Consider the following 27251-nt stretch of genomic DNA (forward strand, 5'->3'; position numbering starts at 1 on the left):
TCCCAGCACTTTGGAGTTAGAGGCAGGTGAATCTATTCTGGTTTATAGAGCAAGTTCCTGGACAGCCTGGGCTACAAAGAACCTGTTTTGCTTCCTTTTTCTTTCCTCTTTTTTCTTTTTTGGTTTTTTTTTTTTTGGGGGGGGGGGTTGTTTTGTTTTTCTGAGACAAGGTTTCTCTATATAACAGTCCTGGCTGTTCTGGAACTTGCTCTGTAGACCAGGCTGGCCTCAGACTTACAGAGATCTACCTGCCTCTGCCCCCCAAGTGCTGAGATTAAAGGCATGCACCACCACTGCCTAGATTTTGTTCCTTTTCTAAAAGAAAGAAATGTTTATAGATAACTGAGCATTTATTATTATTATTACAATAATGAGTTATGTATCACTGTTTATATCTACATTTGCTTGTTATATTTTTCTAATACATTTTATTGAATAAGGAAAAGGAAATGTCATACATGCCTATAATCCCAGCACTTAGGAGGCTGAGGTAAAGGACTGTAAATTTGTGGCCAGTATGGCCTATAAAGAGAGACTCTGCTTTAAAATAAAAAATCAAACAAATATAATCCAAAAGAAAAAGGGAAAGGAACAGAGAAAAGAAAAGGAAAAACAAAAAAAGCTAAGTATAGCAAGAGGTGCCCAAATTCCATTCTTCAAGGCATCCCCAAATTGTCTATATAGAGGTTACATTTTAAAACTGTGGCTAGAGAAACAGCTCAGTGAGAAAACTCCTCCTGCCAAGCCTGATTTGAGTTCAATCATCAGTTCATGACCTACATGGTCAAAGGAGAACGAAAACATGTATTCCACAAAGAATTATGCTCTTTGGTTGTTTTTCATGACAGGGATTCTCTCTGTAGCTCTGGCCATCCTGGAACTCACTCTGTAGACCATGCTGTCCTGAAATACACAGATCCGACTGCCTCTGTCTCCCAAATGCTGCAACTAAAGGTGTGCACTACCATGGCCAGCAACACTTCTTTCCTTAGACTGAGCTAAAGCTAAGAATAAAGTAGCCATCCAAACAAAAGCAAAAGAAAAACAGCATGTAAACTTCAGAAGCTGTTCCTTAAACATTATTCATCTTGTTTTTGAGACAGGTTTTCTCTTGTGGCCCTTTCTTTGCTGAAGGGGATAAACTGGCTCTGGTCAGTGAGTATCAAGGTCACCTATTTTTGCCTCACTAGCACTGATGCCACAAGCATGCAATAAGACACCTAGCTTTTTATATATAGGTTCTGGGGATCAAATTCAGCTTATCCTAAACTGCACAGCAAATACTTTACCACTGAACCATCTACCCAGCTCCCATTTTACTTTTTATTGTTTTAATGATTTCAATTACATTTATCTTTATGTGTTTTTGTGGGAAGTGGTGCATATGCCACACCATACTAGTAGAGATCAGAAAATAAGTCAGTTCTCTCTTTTTAACATGTGGGTCCTGCAGATGGAATTTTGTTGTCAGACATAATGGTAAGCACCTATGCACCCAAGAAGTGATCTCACTAGCCCATTGCACGTTTGGCTTTACAAACACTGACATCACCATCAACCATGAGGCATCATATGAAGAGCTGAAGCTTCATAGATCTTTTTTCAAGGAGATTGGTCCAAAAAATACTTTTTTCAACAATTGTATTTTTGCATTTGTAAAAGTCAGTGGACACTTTTGGGAGTGCCTCCTTTTTTTTTTTTAATTTTTATTTATTTATTATGTATACAATATTCTGTCTATGTGTATGTCTGCAGGCCAGAAGAGGGCACCAGACCTCATTAGAGATGGTTGTGAGCCACCATGTGGTTGCTGGGAATTGAACTCAGGACCTTTGGAAGAGCAGGCAATACTCTTAACCACTGAGCCATCTCTCCAACCCCGGAGTGCCTCCTTCTATCATGAGTATTAGTGACTGAACTCAGGTCATCAATCTTGGAACAATTACCTTTAACCATTGAGCCATCTTGCCAGTTTTTTCTATTTCTATTTTTGAGATGGAGGAACTCTGCTCAAGCTGGCCTTGAACTCAAACTTTAATGATTCTTACTGCCTTGGCCTTCTACACAGCTAGTATTAAAAGCAACACTGTTCTCAAATAAAGCATATTTGTATATGACAAAGAATAAAAACACAAAGGCAAGACTTAGACATTATAGAGTTGGAGAGGACGTTCAGAGGTTAAAAGCACTTTAAGTAGGATACAAGTTCAGTTTCCAGCACCCACATGGCAGCTGACAGCCTCTAGTAACTCCAGTTTTACAGGATCCAATGCTTTCATTTGGCTTCCAATGACACCAAGCATGCATTGGTGCAATTACATATATGCAAGTAAACACTCAAAAACATAAAATTAGCCGGGCGGTGGTGGCGTGCGCCTTTAATCCCAGCACTCGGGAGGCAGAGGCAGGCGGATCTCTAAGTTCGAGGCCAGCCTGGTCTACAAGAGCTAGTTCAACGACAGGCTCTAGAAACTACAGGGAAACCCTGCCTCGAAAAACCAAAAACCAAAAAACAAAAAAAAAAACCAACAAAAAAAACCCATAAAATTAAAAACACATGGTGGCACACACCTTTAATACCAGCAGTGGGGAGGCAGAGGTAGGTAAGTCTCTATGAGTTCAAGCTAGCCTACTCTATTGAGTCGGTTCAAGGACAGTCAAGGATACTCATAGAAACCTGATCTTGAAAAACAAAAACATATACATGGTTATGAACTACACTCATGGTGCTAGGAACAAAACCCAGATCCTCTTCAAGAACAGGAAGAGCTCTTAACTGCCGAGCCATCTCTCCATTCCCCTAAAACTGAATTTCTATGTCTACAGGCTGACACAAAAGAGATGGCAAGCTGGACTGAGCAAAGAGAAATTTATTATGATATCATCTGATGGAATAATTGTAAAATGTTATATAAACTGGAGGATTTCATTATCTATTCATTATCTACTTTTAAAAGTGTGGGTTATAACTAAGGGTTGCATAACTGGATCATGACAAATTTGGCAACAGTAGTACATAAAACAACCAAAAAGCTAACTAGAAATCAAATGTGTGCTAAGTCTGAGATGTTTCTGACAGCATTCCCCAGCATTGTGTTGTATGCCTTCATTGAATCTTGATTCTGAACATACAACAAACTTGCACTGTGAGTAGTATAATCCCACAAAATGCTAATGAACACTGTCTAAAATACCTCAGCCCAGATTTGAGACTATCATGTTGTAAACTGCAGAGTCTTACTATATGTTTAGCTTCTGGTTTTATTAGAAACTAGCTGAGTGTGGTTGTACATGTCTTTAATCCCAGCACTCTGAAGGCACGGTTAGTCAGGATCCTGGAGTTTAAGGTCAGCCAGGGGTACTGAGAAACCCTGTCTTGAAAAAGCAAACATGGATAAAAAAGAAAGGAAAGAAAACAAAAGCTTTAGCCAGGCATGGTGGTACAAACCTTTAATCCCAGCACTCAAAAGGCAGGAGGATCTCTGTGAGGTCCAAACTAGTCTGGTCTATATAGCAAGCTCTAGTACAGCTAGGAATACTATCCGGCCCCTCCCCCAAAATGAAAAAGAGCTTTTAATAAATTCCTACAGGCTGGAGAGATGGCTCAGGGGTTAACAACTGTCTGTAACTCCAATATCTGACACCCTCGAACAGACATACATACAGGAAAAAACAACAATACACATCAAGTAAAAATAAATATTAAAAATAAATCCCTAACACCATTCATAAGGATGTAAGTATCAAATTAGTCTATGTTTAGATTGTATTACGTTAAAATATTTTGATATTAGAAACTATTTGAGTTAATCACTGGAGCTTCATTAAAAAAATGAATGATTTTCCAACTATTTCTTTTATTTATAATATTTATGTTGAAACAAGGTGTCACTATATAGTGGTGACTTGTCTAGAACTCCCTATGTCGACCAGGTCTGCCTCTAGCTTCCCAAGTGTTGGAATTAAAGACAAGTACCACTATGCCTGGTTTACTTTTTCTAACATTTATTTTTATTTTATGTGCACTGAGGTTTTGCCTGCATGTATATCTGTGAGAGGGTGTCACATTTCCTGGAACTGGAGCCAAAGATAGTTTTAAGCTGCTATTTGGATGCTAGGGACTGAACTCAGGTCCTTAGGATGAACAATCAGTGATCATAACTGCTGAGCCATTCTCCCAGTCCCACCCGGTATCTAAAAATAGTTTTTTTTCTACTTACTTCTTTCTTTGTGTGTGTTGTACATGAGTGTTTGTGGAAGTCATTGGACAAGTAGTAGTATATTGGTTCTATGCTACCATGTATTGGTCCATGTATTGAAAAGTTATAAGAGTATAAGGCTCTTTTCCGTCTTCCTCTCTGAGAGGCAGCTTCGCTTCTGCCTCTCTCCCCACTTCTCTGCTCCCTCCCTCTCTCTCCCCCCTTCCTTCCCCCTTCATAACCCCCCTGAATAAATATTCAACCTCACTCTGCAAAAAAAAAAAAAGAGTATAAGGCTGACATCCATATGCACATGCCCACATATAAATTAAAAATTAAAATTCAACTATAAAAATAAACAAGCATATATATTTTATTACTATACAAGTTTAATTTTACCTTTAATAAATTATAAGTTTATGCCAAAGATTACTTTAAAATAATTTTATTATCAGTAAACATTAAATACTTCTACTACCTGGGGTTATGTAAAAATCTTCTAAGAGTGAAAGAAGTTTAAGAAGCAGGCACTTAAGGGCATATTTCTAACAGTACCTGATCAGTTCTAGCTGAGCCAGTTCCAAATTGGCTTGAAAAATAGGTTTCTTTGTGAACAGTTCCCCAAGGATACATCTAAAAAGAATAAAATTTTAAGGTTAGAAAGAAATCCTTTGAACCTATCTAAATTATGTCTCAATAACCATGATAATCTAAGAAATTACAATTTTACAAGGATGGTTAGCTGTTTCTACAAAGAGATTATTATTAACTTTTCATCATTAACTTTCTTTGTAGAACTATGCAATACTATGATAACCCCTCTGGCAATACAATTACAAAGAAACCAATGTATTATCAGCTAAAATCAATTTCATCAAGACTTTTAAATGATTTCTGTCTAAATACCTTTGTTATTTTGAAATGGACACTCAGAGCCAGAGAGATGGTTCAGTGGGTTAAGCAAGGATTGAGACCTGTGTCTGAATCTACAGAAGGCACATAAAGCTGAGTGTGGCGGTGTGCCTATAATCCCAATGATACTATAGCAAGATGGGAGCCAAAGGCAGGAGAATCCTTCGAAGTTGGGCCAGCAGCAAATAACAAAAGGGAAACACACATTTTCACATGCATACACATCACACATGTAACCAAATATAACATTAGAAAAAAGAAACATCAGGGTTAAAGAGGTATCTCAGTGATTAAGATCACTTGCTTTTGAAGGGGACCTGGGTTTAATTCCCACCAACTACATGGTGGCTCACAACAATCTGTAATTCCATTCCCAGGAAATCTAAAATCTTCTTCTGAGCTCTGTATATACCAGACATATAATGGAAAACATAAAAACATACACGTAAACAAAATATTTGCACACACAATAAAATAAATAAAACATTAGTGGAAAGATCACATGAACCTACAAGTTAGAAACTAGGATGTGCAACAGCAGAGAAATGGTTTTAAAAAATAAAAGACAGACTAGTGTAATGTCTCTAGGACATTATTAGTATAAGGATACAACTGAAATAAGAACTATATATTCATCCTATACAATACTAAACTTCCTTTCCTAATTAGCTCTCGGGTTGATCTCAAAATTGGGATCTTCCTGCCTCCATGACTGGCTTCAAAATTATAAGTTTGCACTATACTGCCCAGGTATTTTAAATTTCTTGAATTTTCATATTATGGTTATATAAGATGATATTTCTTGAAAGTATTTCAGATAAATATGAAGGGGAAAAATATGAATACTCCATACATTTCCTCTGTCTGAAACAATCTGTAGCTTCAACTCTAGGGGATCTGAAGCCTCTGGCCTCAATGGGCACTATATTGGTAAACCCATACCCAGATACAGACATTTACCTATACCTAAATAAAAATATGCTGAAGGTTGTTTTGCACCCCTTCAATCACAACACTTGGAGAAAGAATGTTGGATCTGAGTTGGATGCCAGCCTAGCAGTCTTCATAATGAGTTCCAGGACAGTCAAGGATATATAAAAAGATCTGGTTTCCTAAACATTTAAAAAACAAAAAATTACAGCCTGGTCTACAAGAGCTAGTTCCAGGATAGGCTTCAAAGCTACAGAGAAACCCTGTCTCGAAAAACCAAAAAAAAAAAAAAAAAAAAAAAATTAAAAAACGCCAATATTGTGGTGCTAATTATTTTAATGTACTTTTTGTTGGGTTTTAGGGACATATATTCTCATATAGCCTAGGCTGGCCCTGAACTCCTAATTTCACCTGAACTCCCAAAGCCACCACCTATAAAATGTCAGGATTTCAGGCCTTTACCACCACCCTGGACTCTGTATATACTTTCATTTAATATGTTTCCTTAATTCTTTTAGAATTCTACATAATATATTTTGATCATATTCACACCCCACTGGGATTAAAGGTGTGTGATACCACTACCCAGCTTTTTTGTTTTTGTTTTTCAAGACAGTGTTTCTCTGTAGCCTTGGAGCCTATCTTGAAAATCACTATGGAGACCAGGCTGGCCTTGAACTCATGGAGATCCACCTGTCTGTCTCTGCCTCCCAAGTGCTGGGATTGTGTGCAAACCACTGTCTGGCTTACTTTTTATTATTTACATGTGGGTTTCTTGAAGGCTAGAAGTATTTTTTCCCCTTGAGCTGGAATTACGAATATTGCCTGTTCTGTATACTAGAAACTGATCCATGGTCATCCACAGGAAGAGCAGCAAGTGCTCTCAACTGCTGAGCAATCTTTCTACCTCCCAAGAATTTTATTTTAAATTATATTTATTATGTGTGTTGGGATGGGGGTATGAACATGTTTATGCACATGCCCTAGAGATCAAAGATATCAAAATCCCCTGGAACTGGAGTTATGGATTGATGGTGGGAACCAAACCCAGGTTCATCAGCAAGGGCATCAAGTTGTATTAATCACTGAGCCAACTTTACTGGCTCCAGCCCCTCTACAAGTATTTTTATCGCCTTCTTCCTCTTTCTCCTCTTCTGATTCTTTTATCTTGTCTTTGACAAAGGTTTTCACCACTTATACCTGGCTGGCTTAGAACTTGCTATGTAGATCAATCTTGCGTCCATCAGAGAGATGGATCCACTTGCCTCTGACTTTCAAGAATTGGGATTAAAGGCCTGTACCACTCACTATGCCTATTAGCCTAAAATGAACTAAAACAAAATTTTATGTCACCTACAATTTGCTTTATTAACTTTTTTAGTGTCTTCCTTAATTTGATTAGTGGGTAACTAATTCTTTCAAAGTTTAGTCAGAAATAGAAAAAGCAAAAATAAGGTTTGTTTTCATTATTAACTGTCAAATTAACTTTTAAGCACAGTTTTATATCAACTAGTAAATTAGGAAACCATCAAAAAAGAAAATCACAAAGGAATAGATAGCTTTATTTATTTTTGGAGAATGTGTTCTCAAACTTATTGAGAAACCTGTGAAGACCTTGTAATTATTTTTTTGGGGGTGGGGGTTTCCACACAAGGTTTTTCTATGCAGCTCTGGCTGTCTTAGGCCCATTCTGTAGACTAGATTGGCCTAATGAACTCGGAGATCCACCTGTGTCTGCTTTCTGGGTTCTGGGATTAAAGGTCTACACTGCCGAGGCCACCCAGTTAGATCTTGAATTCCTGATCTTCCTGACTCCATTTGTCAACTGCTTCATATATAATTAAACTACTCTTTATACTTTCTGCCCAGATTTGGACATCTAAGTGCTGTCTCTGCTTCAGAGTTTTCTTTGATTTCAGTTTCCAGTCCTGTGGTGTAAAAATCTACTTCATCATGTAATCAACATTTTAGTCATCACAGTAAGCTAGCAGGATGCACAGACTGAAAAAACAAACAAAACAAACAAACAAAAAAACCCAAACCCACAGGGTGGGGGTGGCACACACACCTTTAATTCCAGTACTCGGGAGGCAGAGGCAGGCAGAACTTTTTTTTTTTTTGAGATAAGAGTCTCTCATGCAGCCTTAAGGATGACTCTGAACCTAATTTCCCTGCCTCTAGTTCTTCCTCCTTCATCTTAATAGGTTGTTAACTTTCCAGCATAGCTATAATTAAAAAGGGTTTTTGAATATAAATAAACCCAATTTCAGTCATTTAAACTTAATTAAAGCATCATTTGATTTAGATAGGCTACCATCTTGTTGAATTATAAAAATAAAAACTATAGCACTCCCTTAAAGACTTACAGCAAAAGAAGGGAGAAAAATGGGAAAGATGACACACTATTTTAGAAAGTATGGATGTGGGAATCATAGCCAATTAAAGGTGTCAGCAGTGTGCCACACGACCTACAAACAATTAACAAATGTGGGCCATTTAAAATATTTTGGCCCCTTGCACTTGAGCGGACAAGGTGGCTGAGCTCCAGGTCAGCCTGGACTATGTATCAACTTCCCAGCTTGCCAGGGCTACATAACAAGACCCTGTCTCAAAAGAATAAATAAAATTAAAAACACTTTGATCCTTAACAATCTGCAATCCCAATACTTAGTAGTTAGATGCAGATAAATTAGGAGTTGAAGGATTTCTTGGGCTATACAAAGAGTTTGATGATACCCTGCACTAAAAAGAAAAAAAAATTCAGAGTAGCTATGTTGGTACACACTTACAAATGGAGTATTTAAGAGGAAGAGGTAGGAAGACTGCCACAAATATGAAATCAGACTAGTCTATAGTATAAACCAACATGGCCAGGGCCCTGAGTAGAAAATGAAAAGGAAGGAAGAAAAGGGGGTGGGAATAAACAGATCAAAAAGGAACACTTCTTAAGAGAAATGGCTGACAGCAGATAGAAGGCTGGAACATGAAAACGAGGAAGACTATTAAAGATTATTACCAATGAATCAAGAATATTCAACAACTAACCTGATCAAATTTAGACTAGACAAAATTAGAAAGTCTGAAAAAGAATTAGTACAATAAAAACTGAAGAAATGGCTAGAATATCAAGAGCACTTTCTTGTCCTGAAGAGGACCAGAGTTTGGTTCCTAGCACCTTATCAGTCAGATCACAACTTCCTATCTAGCCCTAAGGGATCTGATACCCTTTTCGGGATTAAATAGGCACTCCCAGAAGGGTGGTATATGCTCATGCTTGCTATCTTCAATTCTCCTCTTTTCTCTTTCCCTCTCACACACTTTCACAAATAATTATGTATTTTTAAAAAGAGTACAATTGTTACATCAAATATATAAGTCTATCAGTTACTAATGAACATAATAAATAAGAAAACCAATAAAACAAATCATTTTGCATGACAGTAGAAAAACCACCTCACTACTTTGAAAATTGGTAAGCAAAAATGACGTAACTAGCATTTTGTAATACTGAATATTAAACCCAGGATTTCACATACTAGGCAGGCAAGTCATTGAGCTACATTCCATTCCTAGCATTTTTTTTAAATGACAGTGACAACAGATACCCAGCCTGTGAGAAGTCTATAGGATAAATGATCTAGTTTTCTATAGAGACTGTTAAATAAATGACAGTCATGAGAGATGAAAGGGGAAAGTTAATTCAAAGACTTGAGATAAGCTAGGCATAGAGATACATGCTAACTGGAGGTTAAGACAGAAGCATTACCAGATTCAGGAAAGACTGGGAAACAGAAACAAGCTGCTAAATTGTTTCCTTTTTTAAAAAAAATATAATTTACTTTTATCTATATTTATGCATGTGTGTAAGTGTACATACACTTAGGATGAAAGACAAAGGGCTAACATAGACAAGAAACAGTATATGCTAATACTATGTGAGTTCCTGACAAATCAAAAGGCTAAAAGAGTCTTACCCACAGCTCCAAACATCAATGGCTGGTGTGTATCTCTCCTCTCCCAGTAGCAGTTCTGGAGGTCGATACCACAAAGTAATAACTTTGTTTGTGTAAGGGCGACTGAAACATAAAACCATCAGGCTGTAAATGTACAATGGCATTTGATGGAAAATGTGTAACTAAAACCCAATGGAAATAGCTGCCAATTGAAGATGAGATTGTTAAACCAATTCCAACATCAAATTAGCAGGTCAAAAGGAAGCTGTCCAGAAGAAGGGAAAGATGAAAGCACTTCTAGTCCAATTTGTGTTAACTTATTCCAGTGAAGGGCTGACTGAGGAATGCAGTGTCTAAGATCTAGGTGGTACATGAGATGGTAGCACATGCCTTTAAATGCCAGCAATCCACACACATGTGGAAGACACTCAGACATAAGTGGACACAAATACACATGACACAACACAAACCCAACTTCAAGATGATCTGATACCACTTCAGTCAAGTATATGAAAGCAACCCATACAAGATTAAAAACAAAGAGTCGTTTTTAAAAAAAATTAATGAGACTGGGCATGATGGCTCACACCTTTAATTCCAGCACTATGCCATTATGCAGACAGAGGCAGGTGTGAGTTCTAGCACACTGAGGGCAGCATAAGCAAATAAACAAAAACAAGCAAGCAAACAAAAATATTTAGGTTGGAACACATTCAAATACTTAAGGAGTCTTAATAGTCACTATCATTTGTAGAATTTGAGTATCAAAAAATTAAAAGGATTCTTCTCTAATTCCCACAAACAGTTTTACTTGCCATGTCAAAGTTGGCCTTAAATCATGAGATACAAATAAACCTTCCCATATGGAGTTTTAATGAATGCCTTACCTTTCTTCAGAGTTATATAGCCGAGCAAGTCCAAAATCTGCTAGTTTGATTTGCCCACTGTAAAACAAACAAACAATTATTTTCATAAGAAACAACTCTCAAACTACACTTGGAAACATAAGTGCCAATTAAACCTAAAAGAATTATAAAAAAAATTAATGCCTAATATTTCTAAAACATTACCTTCCCCATTTTAGCCTCTCCTAACAAAGTTTGTAATGCCTCATAAAATATGTATATGTATGTGTGTGTGTATATATATTTTATTCCATTTTTTATTTGATTTCTATCTTTTCATGGTCATTTTTACCATGGAGTCTACATGTTACCCAGCTTGGTGTCCAACTACTAGACTTAAGCATCATCATCTCATCTCAACCCCGTCAAGAACTGTAACTATAGGTATGCATCTCCCACACCAGTTGTAATTATTTATTTTATTTTGTTTCTTTATTATTTTTAGACAAGAGTTTACCACATAGCCTTGTCTGGCCTCAATCTCACTCTAAAGACCATGGTAGCCTTGAACTCACAGAGGCTACCTCATTATACTGAGATTAAAGATGTGCACCGCCACCTTTAAATATTTATTTTATGGCAGACATCTGTGTCTAGTACCTGGTAAAGTAATAATCTAATAATGAAAGGGTTGGGGAAAAATGGTCTGTTCTAGACAAAGAGATAGATAAGGCCAGGCATGACGGCACATACTTCTAATCCTAGCATTAGAGGCAAGGGGTTCAGGTTCATGGCCAGCCTGGGCCTCAGAGTATGATCCTGTCTCAAAGCACCAATAACTGGAGATAAATAGCTGAGTGGCAGAGAACATTCAAGGTACCTGATAGCTCAGGTAAGACAAAAATCAGATAGTACGGGCTGGAAAAATAGCTCTGCAGTTAAGAGCACTGACTGCTCTTCCAGAGGACCCAGGTTCAATAACAAGCACCCAAATGGTGGCTCACAACTGTCTGTGACTACAGTTTCAGGGAAGCCAACACTCTTACACAGGCATACACACAGTAAAACACAAATGTACATAAATAAATATATAATCAGAGGGTATAGGAAAGAGGTTATCCTAGGAGGTGGTCCCCAAAAGTATGAGCAAAGGGACAGACTATTGAAACAAGGAAAGTAATAGCAGCAAAACTTTACATTAAATCAACCACTATCATAAAAAGTCTGAACACATTTATCCATTTGCCCAAAATACTCCTTCTATAATATATGAAACAGGATCTCACTACATCATAGTCTTGCCTTGAATTTATGATAATCCTCTAGTTTTAGCATCCCAAATATAGGGATTATAAACATGAACGACTTTACCTGGCTCATAACATTTTAAAGTTTATAAATTTTAATTTATAAACAAATTAAAAAAAGAAAAAAGTAAAGGAATATTTATCTTCTATCAAGAAAAACGGGCTGGAGAGATGGCTCAGAGGTTAAGAACACTGACTGCTCTTCCAGAGGTCCTGAGTTCAATTCCCAGCAACCACATGGTGGCTCACAACCATCTGTAACAGATCTGGTGCCCTCTTCTGGTCTTCAGACAGAACATTGTATACATAATAAATTATAAAATAAAAACAAAAAAAATCAAGAAAAACAGCCAGCCTTTAATCCCAGCACTCGGGAGGCAGAGGCAGGCGGATCTCTGTGAGTTCGAGGCCAGCCTGGTCTACAAGAGCTAGTTCCAGCCCAGGTTCTAAAAAAGCTGCAGAGAGACCCTGTCTCGAAAAAAAAAAAAAAAAAAAAAAAAAAAAAAGAAAAGAAAAGAAAAGAAAAACAGCCAGGTGGTGGTGATTCACGCCTTTAATCCTAGCACTCAGGAGGCAGAGGGAGGTGGATCTCTGTGAGTTCAAGACCAGCCTGATCTACAGAATGAGTTCCGGGACAGGTTCCAATGCAACATAGAGAAAACCTATCTCAAAAAAAAAAAACCTGAATTTCTCAACTATTGCTATCCTGAGGTCACAAGAAGAACCAAAATCAGGATACAAAGGAGAACCAAAAATTACATTTCAAGAGTATATCTATGGAAATTTTGCTATCCTTTGACATCACCAGTATTTGCTACATGAATCACATTAGGGACTAAGAAAAGTATTTCTTCACTTGTTTGGTTATTGGGGGTTTTGGTTTGTTTTTTTTTTTTTTTTTTTTTGCTTTTTTTTTTTTGTTTGTTTGTTGTTGTTGATGTTGTTGAGACAGGGCTTCTCAGTGCTGCTCTAGCTGTCCTGGAACTCGCCCTGTACACCAGGCTGGCCATATATTCAGAGATCTACCTGTCTCTGCTTCCCAAGTATAATTAAAGGTAATTATTAGTCTTTATTTGTAGGCAGGTATTAAAGGTGGCTATTAGTCTTTATTTCTGTATGTATGCCATGGTGTGTGGGTGTAGGCCAGAGAACAACTTGCAGGAGTCAGTTCACGCCTTCGGCCTGTGAACTCACATCAGGCTTAGCAGCAAGTGCCATCTCACTGACCCCTGTCAGAGGTGACATTAGCACAAATTTTCTTAAGTATTATAATTTGTAATCTGATATCTATGACTACTCCCTTTTTAAACATGACCATATTGCAGTCACTATTTTCCTTATTCCTGTCTCTTTGGCCATTTCTCTTGGTTTCTACTTATTTTATTATTTAGACAGGGTCTCATTACGTAGATAAACCTCTGCCACCAAGCCTGACTTAAAGATACTCTTCTCCCGCCCCATCCCTGATAACCACCTTGTGCTTGTGCTAAATAACTGGAATATGTCCAACATACATAGCCATTCACAGAACCCTCAGAGCTAAGCCTGGAATGGTTGAAGAACCAATAAATACTTCTACTGATGGAAAAGACCCTATCTTCTGTGGCACCCAATAAAAATTAAGACCACTGAGTACAGAGAAAAGTAAGCAGGTTTAGAAACTTGAAGGATCAAGTTGGCTTGTGACTTCCCACATCTCAATTAGTAACCATGACGGACTTCAATTTAGTATAAAATTTCAATCTCTATGACTCTGGAAGTCAGGGACTAGTCAAAGGGGATCCCACTTAAAAATATATAAAACAGAACTATAATTATTACTTGTTCCGAGATATCCTCTCAGGAAGAAGAAAAAATACTAAGTGCCAAAAAGCCTCAAACTGACAGCTATCATTAAATTTTCTTTTGTTGTATAGTTTAGGGCTGTACTACTGAGCCACAGCTATAGCCAGGTATAATCCTCTTTTACTCATTGTTCTTTTCAGCCAGGTAGTGGTAATGCACACTTGTAATCCTAGCACTCAGTAGGCAGAGGCAGACAGACCTCTGAGTTTGAGGCCAGTCTGGTTTACAGAAAATTCCAGGACAAAACAATTGTATTTTTCTTTCTTAAATAATTTTTTTATTTCTTTTCTTTTTTTTTTTTTTTATATGCATTAGTGTTTTGCCAGTATGAGGATGTAAGATCTTGGAGTTACAGACAGTTGTGAGCTGCCATATGGGTACTGGGAATTGAACCAGGGTACTCTGGAAGAGCAACCAGTGCACTTAACTGAGTCTTGCTATGTATCCCTGGCTGGCCTGGAACTCACCACACAGACCAGGATGGCCTTGAAATCCAAAAGATAAAACCTGTCTCTGCCTCCCAACGGCTGGAATTAAAGGTGTTTATCACCACACTTACCTTTAGACAGATCTTTTTTATTTTAGACAAGGTCTCACTATGTACTTCTTACTGTCCTGGAACTATGCAGATAATGCTCATGCTGGCCTTGAACTCACAGAGATACATCTGCCTCTTCCACCCAAGTGCTGAGATTAAAGGCATGCACCACTATGCCCAGCAAGACAGTCTTACCAGTTACTAGGCAAACTCAAATATACAATTTTCCTGCTCCAGCCTTCCAAGTAGCTGAGACTACAGATGAACTATGAATTATGGATATAGACTTAGTAAAATATTTTAAGTTGCAGAACAGGAACAGAATGGATAAAACAACAACAACAACAAAAAAAACTTTTCAACATGGTGTCTTACTAAATTGTTCAAGCTAGCATCAAACTCCTGATTCTCTCACTTTAACTTTCCTACTGGCTGTGATTATAAGAATGTAAACATAGTTCCAGTTTAAGAAGAAATCTTTATACATCTTGCTTCCCTCACAATAAAGGCATTAAAGTATAATTTAAAGTAGTGCTTTACAAAGACATCTTGAACAGCTCCTCCCAAACTGTAGATAACAGGAACCTCTTCAGTAGGATATACATAATCATAAACTGGTTCCTAGTAACAATTTGGATGCACCTTTCACCATAATTGCTTTACTTCATGCTCTAGTAATAATGTTTATAATTATGTTTATAGTTTTCTAAACATAATACACCATTTACTTTTTTTCTTTTTGAAGTTAAGAGTCTCCAGTTTAGGCTGGCCATGAAACTGCTTTGTGGTACTACAAATCAAACCCAGGTCTTGGTGCACACTGGCACTACCAATTGAGCTCTATTCCCATTCTACTTTCAAATCCTCAGTCTTCCTTCCTTAGCTTCTACAGTGCTGCTATTGCAGCCATGCTCTCTTTCATGTGCTTTTGTATAAGCAATGTCAGAGATTTTGGTTCTTCGCTGTCAATCTTTCTGATAATTTCTATTTATTCCTCAAAGCTGCATCTTTTCAGGTCATTCTAAATTAAACAAACAAACATGGTCTGTTATGGTGATGTATGCCTTTAATCCCAGCACTTGGGAGACTGAGAAAGAGAATCATAGTTAAAAACCACTTGTGGTACATACTGAGACTCTGTCTAAAAATTCTTACTGAATTGAAAAATTAAATTGCTTGCTCTACTCCTAAACTCAGCTGCACAGTGTAAACTACCAGGCTTTTAGCGTTAAAATTTGGACAATCTGAGGCAATCCCACACAGCTGCTTATTCCACCTCCTACCTCAACCACCACCAACCTATGAGAGAGTGTGTGTGTGTGTGTGTGTGTGTGTGTGTTAGGTGTGTGTGTGATGAGGCAAGGTCTTCCTCTAAAAGAAGTAACTGACAAAGTCAGTTGACAGGGGAGGGACGTTTCTTTCCACTAAAAAAGGATACTAAGAACCAAATATATATTTAAGTTTTCTCTGGATAACAGCACTATTTTTAACTATATAGTATATTCTCTAGTAGATTAATACTCTAGAATGTTGGCAATTAAAGAGTATTTGCAATCCTATTTTATTAATTCTAACATTACATCAGGAAAGATGATACAGGACAGAGGTCAAAAGGAGAGAGACAACAATAAATGAACATATTCAACATGTATAACAACTAAAAAAAATTGCATTGCTTATATCCTAATTATCTAAACAAAATCCAAAAGAAAGGGAAAAAGTGATTAGCCTCATTTGGTTATTATGTTACCTGTTATTCAGCAAAATATTAGAACATTTAATATCCCGATGGAGGAAATTCTTTTTGTGACAGTAATCCAATCCTTCCATTAGCTGTTTCATGAATGACTTGATATGGTCCTCAGAAAAATGCACCAAACCGGATTCTAGTAGTCCCATTAAGTCATGGTCCATATATTCAAATACAAGGTAAAAGGCACCTACATAACATGGAAAAAATTTTTTTAAAAAAAGTTGAAATAACAATTCCCAAATTTGAACATAAATGAGGTTAACTAGAGTCTCTCTGAAACAACCAATTTTATAGGTGAATGACCTAAAAATTAGACTAATAAAATAATTTTCCTTTTTTAAGGATAAATAACACTATTGGAATAATCAATTATTTATTTACTTATAATTTATACTAAATAAGTAATAAATCAATAAATCTTGATTCCCACACTATCTATATGTGAATTATTTACGTTTTAAGAGAACTTAATATTTTTATTACTATACATCAAGATCAAAAGTTTATTAACAGGGGCTGGAGAGATGGTTCAGAGGTTAAGAGCATTGCCTGTTCTTCCAAAGGTCCTGAGTTCAATTCCCAGCAACCACATGGTGGCTCACAACCATCTGTAATGGGGTTTGGTGCCCTCTTCTGGCCTGCAGGCATACGCACAGACAGAATATTGTATACATAATAAATAAATAAATATTTTAAAAAGTTTATTAACAGTTACAGACCCTGGGTCAAATCAATTAGCTGGCAATTATAGTTTTTCTTGTTTTATTTTGTGTAAGACAACCATGCCCATTTATTATAAACTGGGTCTTTTTTTCTTGACGTATTTTATTTTATATGAAGAGTGTTTTGTTTGCATTTATATCAGTGCACCACACCATGCATGAATCATGCAAAGGACATAAGATGGTACTGAATCCACTGGAATTGGGAGTTACAGATAATTGTAAACTGATATGTGAGTGTTGGTAAGAAAATAAGGGTCCTTTGAATCATTTTTACCAACCCACCTCTTTCTTTTTTCTATTTATTTATTTGTTTGTTTGTTTATTATGTATACAATATTCTGTCTGTGTGTATGCCTCCAGGCCAGAAGAAGGCACCAGACCCCATTACAGATTGTTGTGAGCCACCATGTGGTTGCTGGGAATTGAACTCAGGACCTTTGGAAGAGCAGGCAATGCTCTTAACCTCTGAGCCATTTCTCCAGCCCCAACTCTCCTCTTTCTACTCCAATTTTTGAAACAGTATCTTACTATATATGTAGCCCTGGCTGGGCTGGAGCTGACTATGCAGGTTGGCCTCTGACTCGGGAGCACAATCCACAATTACCTATAATTGCAGCTCCAGAAGATATGATGTCTTCTGAACTCAATGGCACCCACACACATGTGCTATAAACTCAGACTAACACATAAACAAATTCAGAAACGGGTAAAAGGAGTAAGAAACACACTAAAAATAGCTGTACGGAATCTGGAATTTATACCAATGTTGTAAACGTGGAAATCTAGTCCTACAGGCTGAGGCTGTAGTTTACTTGAGAGAATGTTTGCCAAGCATGCATAAAATCCTGGGTTTGTATTATGTTTTTGTTTTCCGACAGGGCTGGCATGGAACCTACACTGCAGATATGTAGATATGTAGACCAGGCTGGTCCCCAAACTGCCTAAACCTTCCAAGTGCTCAGATAAAGGCACATACCACTATGCCTAGCAAAACCCTGGGTTTGAGTCCAATACCTCATAAATCATGTGTGGTAGAGAAATTAAAGGTCACCCTTAACTACACAGTTATAGAGCAGTCTGGGCATTTTGAAACCTTAGCAATACACAACAAAATCCTCCAGTTTTATAATTCTGTTCACTACTACCATATAAAAACAAAGAAACAAAAAAAAAAAAAAAATCCAACCCAAGGTATCAAGTGTAACTAGGCAAGTGATCCATAATTTAGCTACATCCTCAGTAAAAGGGTAGACCTCAAGAACTCTCTCTCATTTCCGAAATGGTATGCATTTATTTTTTAAAGAGATAGAATGTTTTTGTGTAAGTGTGCACATCCACACAGTATGTGCACAACGACACTTTGGCTCAAATGTACACATGGTATCAAAGGTAAAGGTTGACTCTGGGTTATTGTCCTCTTCTATCATTCTCCACCTTATTTTTTGAGACAGTCTCACACTAAACTTACTGTTTAGTTACTAAGCTTACTGTTTTGGCTAGAGAGACTGGGCAGTGAGTCCCTGAGATTCATTTGTCTCTCTGCCTTACGAGATGCAGGATCAGAGATATGCACTGTTATGCTCAGCTTGGGTCTTCATGATTGCATGGCAAGCACATATCCACTAAGACAGCTCCTTACCCCTTTGCATTTCTTTTTTCCTTTCTTCAGTTTTTTTTTTGGGGGGGGGGGAGATGAACAGAATGAGGACACAAACATTCTCAGTTTCCCGAACATTTTCAAACAGTTCAAAGTTCCAATAAAGAAAAATGGTACTAAAGGAGTACCTTGGAGAAGACTAAGCTATGACCTGGTAACGCTAGAAAAACAGATACGGGATGGAGAGAGAGTGCAGAGAACTGGTTGCTCTACTAGAGGACCAGGAATTCATATCTAAGATCCATACTGTACCTTACAAGCATCTTTGATTTTTCTTAGAAAGAACTAGATATATGGCTCAGTTGTGGGGTTTTTTTGTTATTATATGTATCTATGTGATGGTATGTATGTACTACTGATTAAGAGTGCAGAAGGCCAGAAGAGGATGTCAGATTACCCTGGAGCTGAGGTTGCCAATAGTCTCAGGCCAGTCTGGTCTACATAATAAGTTCCAGGACAGTCAGAACTGTTACAAAGAAAAACCCTGTCTCAAAAAAGGAACAAAAGAGGCTGGAGAGATGGCTCAGATGTTAAGAGCACTGGATGCTCTTCCAGAGGTCTTAAGTTTAATCCCCAGCAACCACATGTTGGTTCACAACATCTATAAAGAGATCTGGTACTCTCTTCTGGTGTGTATGTGTTAACAGAACATTGTATACATAATAAGTAAATCTTAAAAAAAAAGCAACAAAAAACTTAGATGTTTAACTATTTGTGAACAGCATAGACTGTAATTACACAAACATAAATGATGGTGTTCATTACCTACCTATGATAACAGTCACACATACATTTAGCTCTAGAGTGCATGACTAGGTTCAATGTTGGGGAATATATGCTAGGATGGCTTCAAATTAAGGCTATATAAATTTTTACTCTCCTGGAGCCTGTCCTGGAACTAGCTCTTGTAGACTAGGCTGGCCTCGAACTCACAGAGATCCGTCTGCCTCTGCCTCCCGAGTGCTGGGATTAAAGGTGTGCGTCACCACCGCCCGGCCTTTACTGTATTTCTTAAAATCAATCTAAAACTACTATAAAAATCAGTTGACTAAGTAATTTTATCTTACATACTACCTTGAAATTTACTCATAAAGAATGTTTAGGGGGCTAGAGAGATGGCTCAGCTGTTACAAGCACAGGCTGTTCTTTGAGAGAATCCAGGTTTAATTCCCAGAACCCACATGTCTGTAATCCCAGTTCCAGGGGATCTAATGTCTAGTCTCTGTGGGCACCATGCACACATGTGGTATACATATATATGTGCAGACAAAACACCCATACACGTAAAGTAATTGTTTTCTAAATGCATGTTTTGTTTAGTTGGTTTTTGTTTAGGGTTTTTCTGTCCTGGAAATTCACTCTGTAGACCAGGCTGGCCTCGAACTCACATACATCTGCCTGCCTCTGCCTCCCGAGTGCTGAGATTAAAGGCAGGCACTACCAGTACCTGGCCTAAAAATGTCTGTTTTATTAAACAATGCTATTTAGTAAAATCAAACAAACAAAAAACACTCTTTTAAAATAAGAATAAGTCTTTATATATCATCCTAGGTTAGACTCAAACATATTTCATAGACTTAGTTGACTTTGAACCTGTGATCCTCGGCCCAGCCTCCAATTATGATTATAATAATATAACTCCATACCTAGCTTAATGTGCTAATACATATTTTAGGTCAACTGCAGGTGGCATTCACTGTTTTTTTCTTGTTAATTGGTTCATGTCACCTGTGGGATCTATCTAGGTTGTCAATCCTGAAAGAAAGAACCTTCACCTTCTAAGCCATCTGGACATTCCCAACTTGTTTTTTGGGAACAGGGTCTCCCGCTTTATTTAAATCCCAAGTCAATGGGATGACTGACCAGCCAGTGCCAATGACTTGCCCATTTGCTTTCCTGGCACTGGGATTTCATGTGTACTCCACCATGCCTAAATTTTCTGTGTGATGTCTAGGATTTTAATTCAGGTCCTCATAATGAGGGAGCTATCTCTTAAAGCCCTCATCTGCAATCACCTTAACTCATATTACCCTCCCCCAAAAATAATTTGAAAAAAGTAAGATTTGGGACGAAAAGGAAGGATCAGCAGTTAAGAGTACTTGCTGTTGTTACAGAGGATCCAGATTTGATTCCAGCACCCATTCTGTTATTCACAACTGTCGATAACATCAGTTATAGGTCCTCAACCAGTACTGGATGTATAAAACGCAGACATGCATTTTAGGCAAAACATCCACACACATAAAATAGAAATAAAACAAGTTTACAAAAACAAGCACGTGGACATAGAAACAGGTGGAACCCTGAGAGCTTGAGGTTAAACTGGTCTACAAAGAAAGTTCCAGAACATCCAGAGTTTCATAGGGAAACCCTGTGTTGAAAAGAAATCAAATAGGCGTTGGAAGAAGAAGGGGGCGGAGCAAAACTCTGGGGCTGGAGAGATGACTCTCCATAAGGAGCACTTATGGTTCTTGCAGAAGACCTGAGTTCGATTTCCAGTATCCACATGGTGGCTCACAATAACTTATATTTCCAGTTCCAGGGGATCTGACAACAACTGAATTCTGTGGCCACTGTACACATATGGAATGCACATATATATGCAAACATTTGTACACATAAATAAATCTTAGAAAAAAAAGAAATAAAGAAGTAAGACTGAGCTCAACCTGTCCAAAAAAAAAATTGACACTGGCAGAACTACACTTGGCAGCACATCACTTTAATCCCAGCACATGGAAGATAGAGGCATGAGGGTAGTAATAAGTTCAACGTCATCCTTACCTATACAGAAAGCTTGAGGCTAGCCTAGCTTCGTGAGACAATAACCTAAAAAGTTCACACAGTGGTAAGCAAGCTAAGAAAGGAAAAATAAAATTGTGTGGTAGTATAAAACTATAATCACATTATTTGGCAGGCTGTTGAACAAATAAGTTAACAAGAAACTGGAGACCAGCCTAGACTACATAATAAGACCCTGTCTTAAAAAACAAAATAGGAGCTGGATAGATAGTCAAGCATTTAAGAGCACATAATGCTCTTACAGAGGACCTGAGTTTGGTTCCCAGTAACAACAACGTGTGGCTTACAACCACCTACAACTCCAGCTCCAGGAGATCCAGCCTGGTCTACATAGCAAGTTCCAGAACATACAGGACACTACTTAAGACAGTGAGACCTTGTCTGTAAAAGTAAATAAATAAATATAGAAACGGAAGCTGTATGGTTTAGTAAATAAGAATACTTGTAGCTCTTGCAATGGATCTTTATTCAATTCTAAAAATCCATATGGCTGCTTACAACCACTGGTAACCCCAGTTTCAGGATGTCTAGTGCCTCTTCTGGCCTCTGTGCAGACAAAAGCATTTATACAGATAAAAATACAGTTGGGGGTTGGAGAGATGGCTCAAAGGTTAAAAGCACTGGCTGCTCTTCCAGAGGTCCCGAGTTCAATTCCCAGCAACCACATGGTGGTTCACAACCATCTAAAATGAGATCTGGCACCCTCTTCTGGCCTGAAGACACACATGCAGACAGAACACTGTACACATAATAAATCTTTTTAAAAAATACACTTGGGAGTCAGAGGAAAGTAGATACCTAAGTTTATGTTTGAAGATAGTAAAGTGTACATACAGAAATTTCCAGAGGACTCAGCGTTACAAGGAGACTCTGTCTCAAAAATAAATAAATGCTGGGCTTATCTTTAATCTCAGATCTCTGGAGGTGGAGTAAGGCAGAACTCTTGAGTTCAAGGCCAGCCTGGTCTACTTAGTGAGTTACAGAATGGTTAGTTAGTACTATGTAGAAACCCTGTCAACTCTCCCTGCTCACCCTTCAAAAATTCATATAAATGGAGATAGAGAGATGGCTCTATAGTTAAGAGCAGTTTTTGTTTTTGCAGGCACATGTGTGCTTGCAGATAAAACCTCATACACATGAAATTAAAGATGCAGAAATTTCTACTATTACCTTTGTCTTTCTTGAAATCCAGTGCATCTTGTTTGTCTGTAACAATTTCCTTCATGTTAACAACACTTCGATGTACTAACTGACGAAGGATTTTGATCTCTCGAATGGCTGTGATTGGGAAGCCTTCTTTCTCATTATCTAGTCGAACCTTCTTCAGAGCTACTAGTTCTCCTGCAAAAATATAAGTGGACCGTCACCATAATCAACTGCAGTTCTTAGTCACTGTCATGAGTATTCAGACGTACACATTTTTGTATTTTTTACATAAAACCTCTATGTTTCCCTTCTTTGCTTTAGGAGGCTGAGATTGAGCTTTGAGCTTATGGTAAGAATGCCTTCTAAGATCAGGCTACACAACCAGCCTTATTCCTATCTTCATGCTGAAACATAATCTCATTCTTTTCCTACCTCTCTTTCTCATTTCTGAGACAAGGTTTTGCTAAGTAGACTAAGCTGTGTCCAACTTAAATTTCTACCTCTGCTTCCCCAGCGATATCACATGGTAGAAGAAGAAAACAGACTCCCTGCTGTATACCATGACACAAATATAACCAAAGCCAGAAACAGACACATGTATGTGTACTCCCTAAATAAATAAAATACAGGGCTGGAGAGATGGCTCTGTGGTTAGGAACACTGGCTGCTCTTCCAAAGGACACAAGTTCAGTTCCCAGCACCCACATTGCAGCTCACAATTGTCTGTAGCTCCAGTTCCAGGGGATATAATGGACATAAAATAAGTAAAATCAGTTATATAAAAAACAAACAAACAAACAAACAAACAAATAAAATACGTTCCCCACAAAATAACACACAAAAATTTCCAGAAAGCAATGAACAGTTTATAATACACAACAAAGAAGGCTGGGATTACAGCTTTTCTGATAGACTGCTTGTGTAAGCCCTAAATTCAAATTCTAGGACCAAAACACAATATAAAACAAAAAACAAAACCTATCACAAAGTCAAATCAATATTCAGAATAGACAACAAATGTAGAAAATTTAAAATTTTAGCTTGTAATGCTGAAAATCAAATCCAGAACCTCACAAATGTATGCAAACCGTCTACCACTGAACTAGCTTAAAAGGAAAACTTTAGTAATAAACTACCATACAGTCAGCTCTCTGTATTTTGTATGCCATTCATGGAATCAAACTACTATAAACTAAAAACATTTCCAGCTGGAAGGAGATAGTGTCTGAACTGGACATGTTCAAAAATCATTTTCTTTGTCATTAATCCTTGAATGATAATGTTTATTCATAATTTGCTTTTATTGGTAACAAATATTCTATAGATAATTTAATTATACAAGAAAATGGGCAGAGGCTACATGCAAATATTAGGCTATTTTATGTAAAGGAGTTTAGAGTGAAGAGAAACTAAGAACTGACAAAACTAGTTCTTTAAAAACATAATCTACTTAATAATTAAGAGAAAAAAATTAAAATCTAAAACTTATTTTACTAAATCTATTTAAAGTACTAGTAATTATTAAATTATTATGCTTCTGACATCAAGAATTTTAAGGAAATACTTACCTGTGTCTTTGTCCTTGGCTTTATATACTTGACCATACGTTCCTTCTCCAATAATCCCAATAATGTCAAATTTATCCACACATCGCTTCCCCCAATCACTTTCTGTTTGTCTTCTTTCTCCATAACGAGGACAACAAATTCTAAAAAGAAAACCAATAAAAACTGTTACCTTGCCATTGAATAACTGTCTTTTTACACATTTGTTTGTTTGTTTTAATTTGTTTTGTTTTTCAAGACAGTGTTTCTCTGTGTAGCTCTGGAGCCTGTCCTGATATTCATTTTGTAGACCAGGCTGGCCTCAAACTCACCGAGATCTATCAATCTCTATCTCCCAAGTGCTAGGATTAAAAAAGGTGTGTGCTACCATTGTCCAGTTTTATTTATAAAATTTTTGTTGAAATGGCAGAAAATAAATAATAAACTGTCAGTGTTTATAATGGATTCTGACTTCCAAAGATACAAGCTGGTAGTGCAGCAGAATGTGTGAGTTTTCACTAAGTACATAGATTGCTTTTCAAAAGAAATGTGGTTTGGTGTTTTTATTTTTTTCGCTTGAGACAGGATCTCACTAAGTAGCTAGGTCTCTGGCTGTCCTGGAACTCACACTATAGAGCAGGCTGACCTTAAAAATCAAGAGATCAGCCTGTCTCTACTTCCCAAGTGCTGGGATTAAAGGCATGCAATCTCTGTGAGTTCCAGGCCAGCCAGAAAAACATAGTAAGATCCTGTCTCAACAACAACAAAAACGTTAGCTATATATTATGCTTGGTGGTTTGAATGAGAATGGCTGCCATAGGCTCATATATCTGAATGTTTAGTCATCAAGTAGTGAAATTCTTTGATAGGATTAGAAAGATTAGCAGGTGTGGCCTTACTGAAATAAGTGTGTACTGAAGGTGGTTCTTGAGGTTTCTAAAGCCCAAGCCAGACCCAGTGTTATTCTCACTATCTGCCTATGAATCAAGATGTAGCTCTCAGGATGGTGCTTGCATGCAACCATGGTAACAGACTAAATGCCTTAAATTGTAAGCAAGCCTCAATTAAATGGTTTCTTTTATAAGAGTTGCCTCGGCCATAGTGTCTCTTTACAGTGAGAAAACAGTAACTAAGATCTGCAGGAACAGAAAAGCATCCTCCCAAAGACTGTTTCCAATGAAAATGAAATAAAAGATGTATTTTTTGACTCCCGCTTCTGTGAGTTGTAAAAGATAAATAAATTTTAGATAAAAAACAGAAGAGAATACTCTTCAATTAAAAAGAGATCCCTAGCCAGGCCATGGTGGCTCAGGCCTTTAGTCTCAGCACTCAGGAGGCTAAAGGTGGATTATCTCAGGTGGATTATCTCTGTGAGTTCAAGGCCAGCTTGGTCTTGAGTTCCAGGATAGGTTCCAAAGCTACACAGAAAAACCCTGTCTCAAAAACAAAAAAACAAAACAAAACAAAACAAAACAAAAGATCCCTAAAGTGCTGGTGAGATGGTTAACAAAGTGGTTAAAAGCCATGGACATGGGTTCAATTCCCGGCATCTACATGATGACTTACAACTAACTGTATCTGCAGTCCTAGAAGACCTAGCATCCTCTTTTGGACTCCTGTGCTGCAAGCCATGTATTTAAGGCACAAAACTACATAAAGAAAAAATACCCATACACATAAAATAAAAAAGTCATATGCTAGGCAGTGGTGGCACACGTCTTTAATCCTAGCACTCTGGATGCAGAGGCAGGAAGATTTCTGTCAGATCGAGGCCAGTCTGCTCTACAGAGAGTTCCAGGGCAGGCACCATAGCAACAGAAAAACCCTGTCTCAAAAAAACTTAAACTTTAAACTTAAACTTGATCAGTTTAACCGATAAACTTACTTTGGTCTCTTTTTATACGGTTGTTGAGGAGGTGTAATCACCTTTGGCTCTGGAGAATCTGGGGGAGATGGATCTCCACCTGGTAGCTCAGGAGGAAGAGGCAAATCTGTGAGTAGGTGGCGAGTTCTCTGCTCCTTCTCTTTCTTTGCAGGCTTTGATGGAACCATTTCTTTTGGACTAAGTAGAGATGAGAGGATAAAAAGATTACTCAGAGACTATTCAAAAAAAGCTTTAAAAGAATACTATAATGCACATTAACTATTAAAAAGATTAAAGATTTTACTTATGGAATTATGGCTAAGGGCCAAGAATGGCTCTTTAGGAGGACTGCGGCTCAATTCCCAGCACAGACCTGACAGCTCACAATTATTAAATAATTCCAGTTGCAAGGAATACCATGCCTTCCTTTGATTTCTGTCAGAACCAGACATACACATGGTATGCATATATTAATGTAGGTAAAACTTTCATAGCCATAACAAAAATACTAAAAAGTTAGAACTTATTTAAGTATATTAACTGATTAATATAACCAATTTATTAAAGTGTTTTCATTTTAATAAATATTAAAGTAAATTTTCTTAAAGTAAGCACTGTGATACGCCTATTTTTCATGTGTGAAAATAGTGGGGGAATGTGCTTAATATGTTAATATTTGAGGTATACTTTAATTACAATTTTTTTTAATTTGTTTTGGTTTTGTTTTTTGAGACAAGGTTTCTCTGTATAACAGTCCTAGCTGTCCTGGAACTCACTTTGTAAACCAGGCTGGCTTTGAACTCACTTAATATTTATTTTTATATGTACAGTCTATGCACTACATGCATGCAATGACTGTAGAGATCAGAAGAGGGAATCAGATACCTTGGGACTGTTGTTACAGATGGAATGTAAACTGCCACGAAGGTATTAAAAATTGCAATCAGGTCCTCTAGAGCAGCAGCCAGTGCTTTAAACCACTGAGCCACTTCTCTGGTTCAAAGTAATATAATTCTTGCCTAGCAGGTACCAGACCCTGAGCTAAATACCCAGTATATCTGGTGAGGAAGGGGAAGGAAGGATCTAAACTTGGTGAGGTTCAGGCAGAAGGATCAGAAATTAAAAGAGGCTAGCCTCAATTACACTGCCAAGTTGTTTTTTTGCTGTTTTTTTTTTTTCTTTTTCACTTTTCAAGACAGGGTGAACCTGAATAACCACCCTGGCTGTCCAG

General features: G+C 37.5%; 1 protein-coding gene across 14 annotated transcripts in view; it reads right to left on the reverse strand.

The window, feature by feature from the left end:
• The window catches only part of Cdk12 (cyclin dependent kinase 12), a 76701-nt gene that overhangs the window by 34184 nt on the left and 15266 nt on the right, over positions 1 to 27251 (reverse strand). For all 14 annotated transcript variants that reach the window (XR_006020817.1, XR_006020815.1, XR_006020812.1 and 11 more), the window contains exons 3-9: positions 26042 to 26218; positions 24181 to 24320; positions 22637 to 22807; positions 16280 to 16469; positions 10882 to 10938; positions 10016 to 10117; positions 4755 to 4832 (exon numbers count right to left, since the gene is read on the reverse strand). Coding sequence is in view for 3 of the 14 variants with exons in the window: in XM_038328775.1 (XP_038184703.1) it covers positions 4755 to 4832; positions 10016 to 10117; positions 10882 to 10938; positions 16280 to 16469; positions 22637 to 22807; positions 24181 to 24320; positions 26042 to 26218 (915 nt within the window). In the remaining 11 variants the exon portion in view is untranslated. The remainder of the gene's footprint in view (positions 1 to 4754; positions 4833 to 10015; positions 10118 to 10881; positions 10939 to 16279; positions 16470 to 22636; positions 22808 to 24180; positions 24321 to 26041; positions 26219 to 27251) is intronic.

The sequence above is a fragment of the Arvicola amphibius genome, chromosome 4, assembly GCF_903992535.2.
Source record: "Arvicola amphibius chromosome 4, mArvAmp1.2, whole genome shotgun sequence".
Taxonomy (NCBI): Eukaryota; Metazoa; Chordata; class Mammalia; order Rodentia; family Cricetidae; genus Arvicola; species Arvicola amphibius.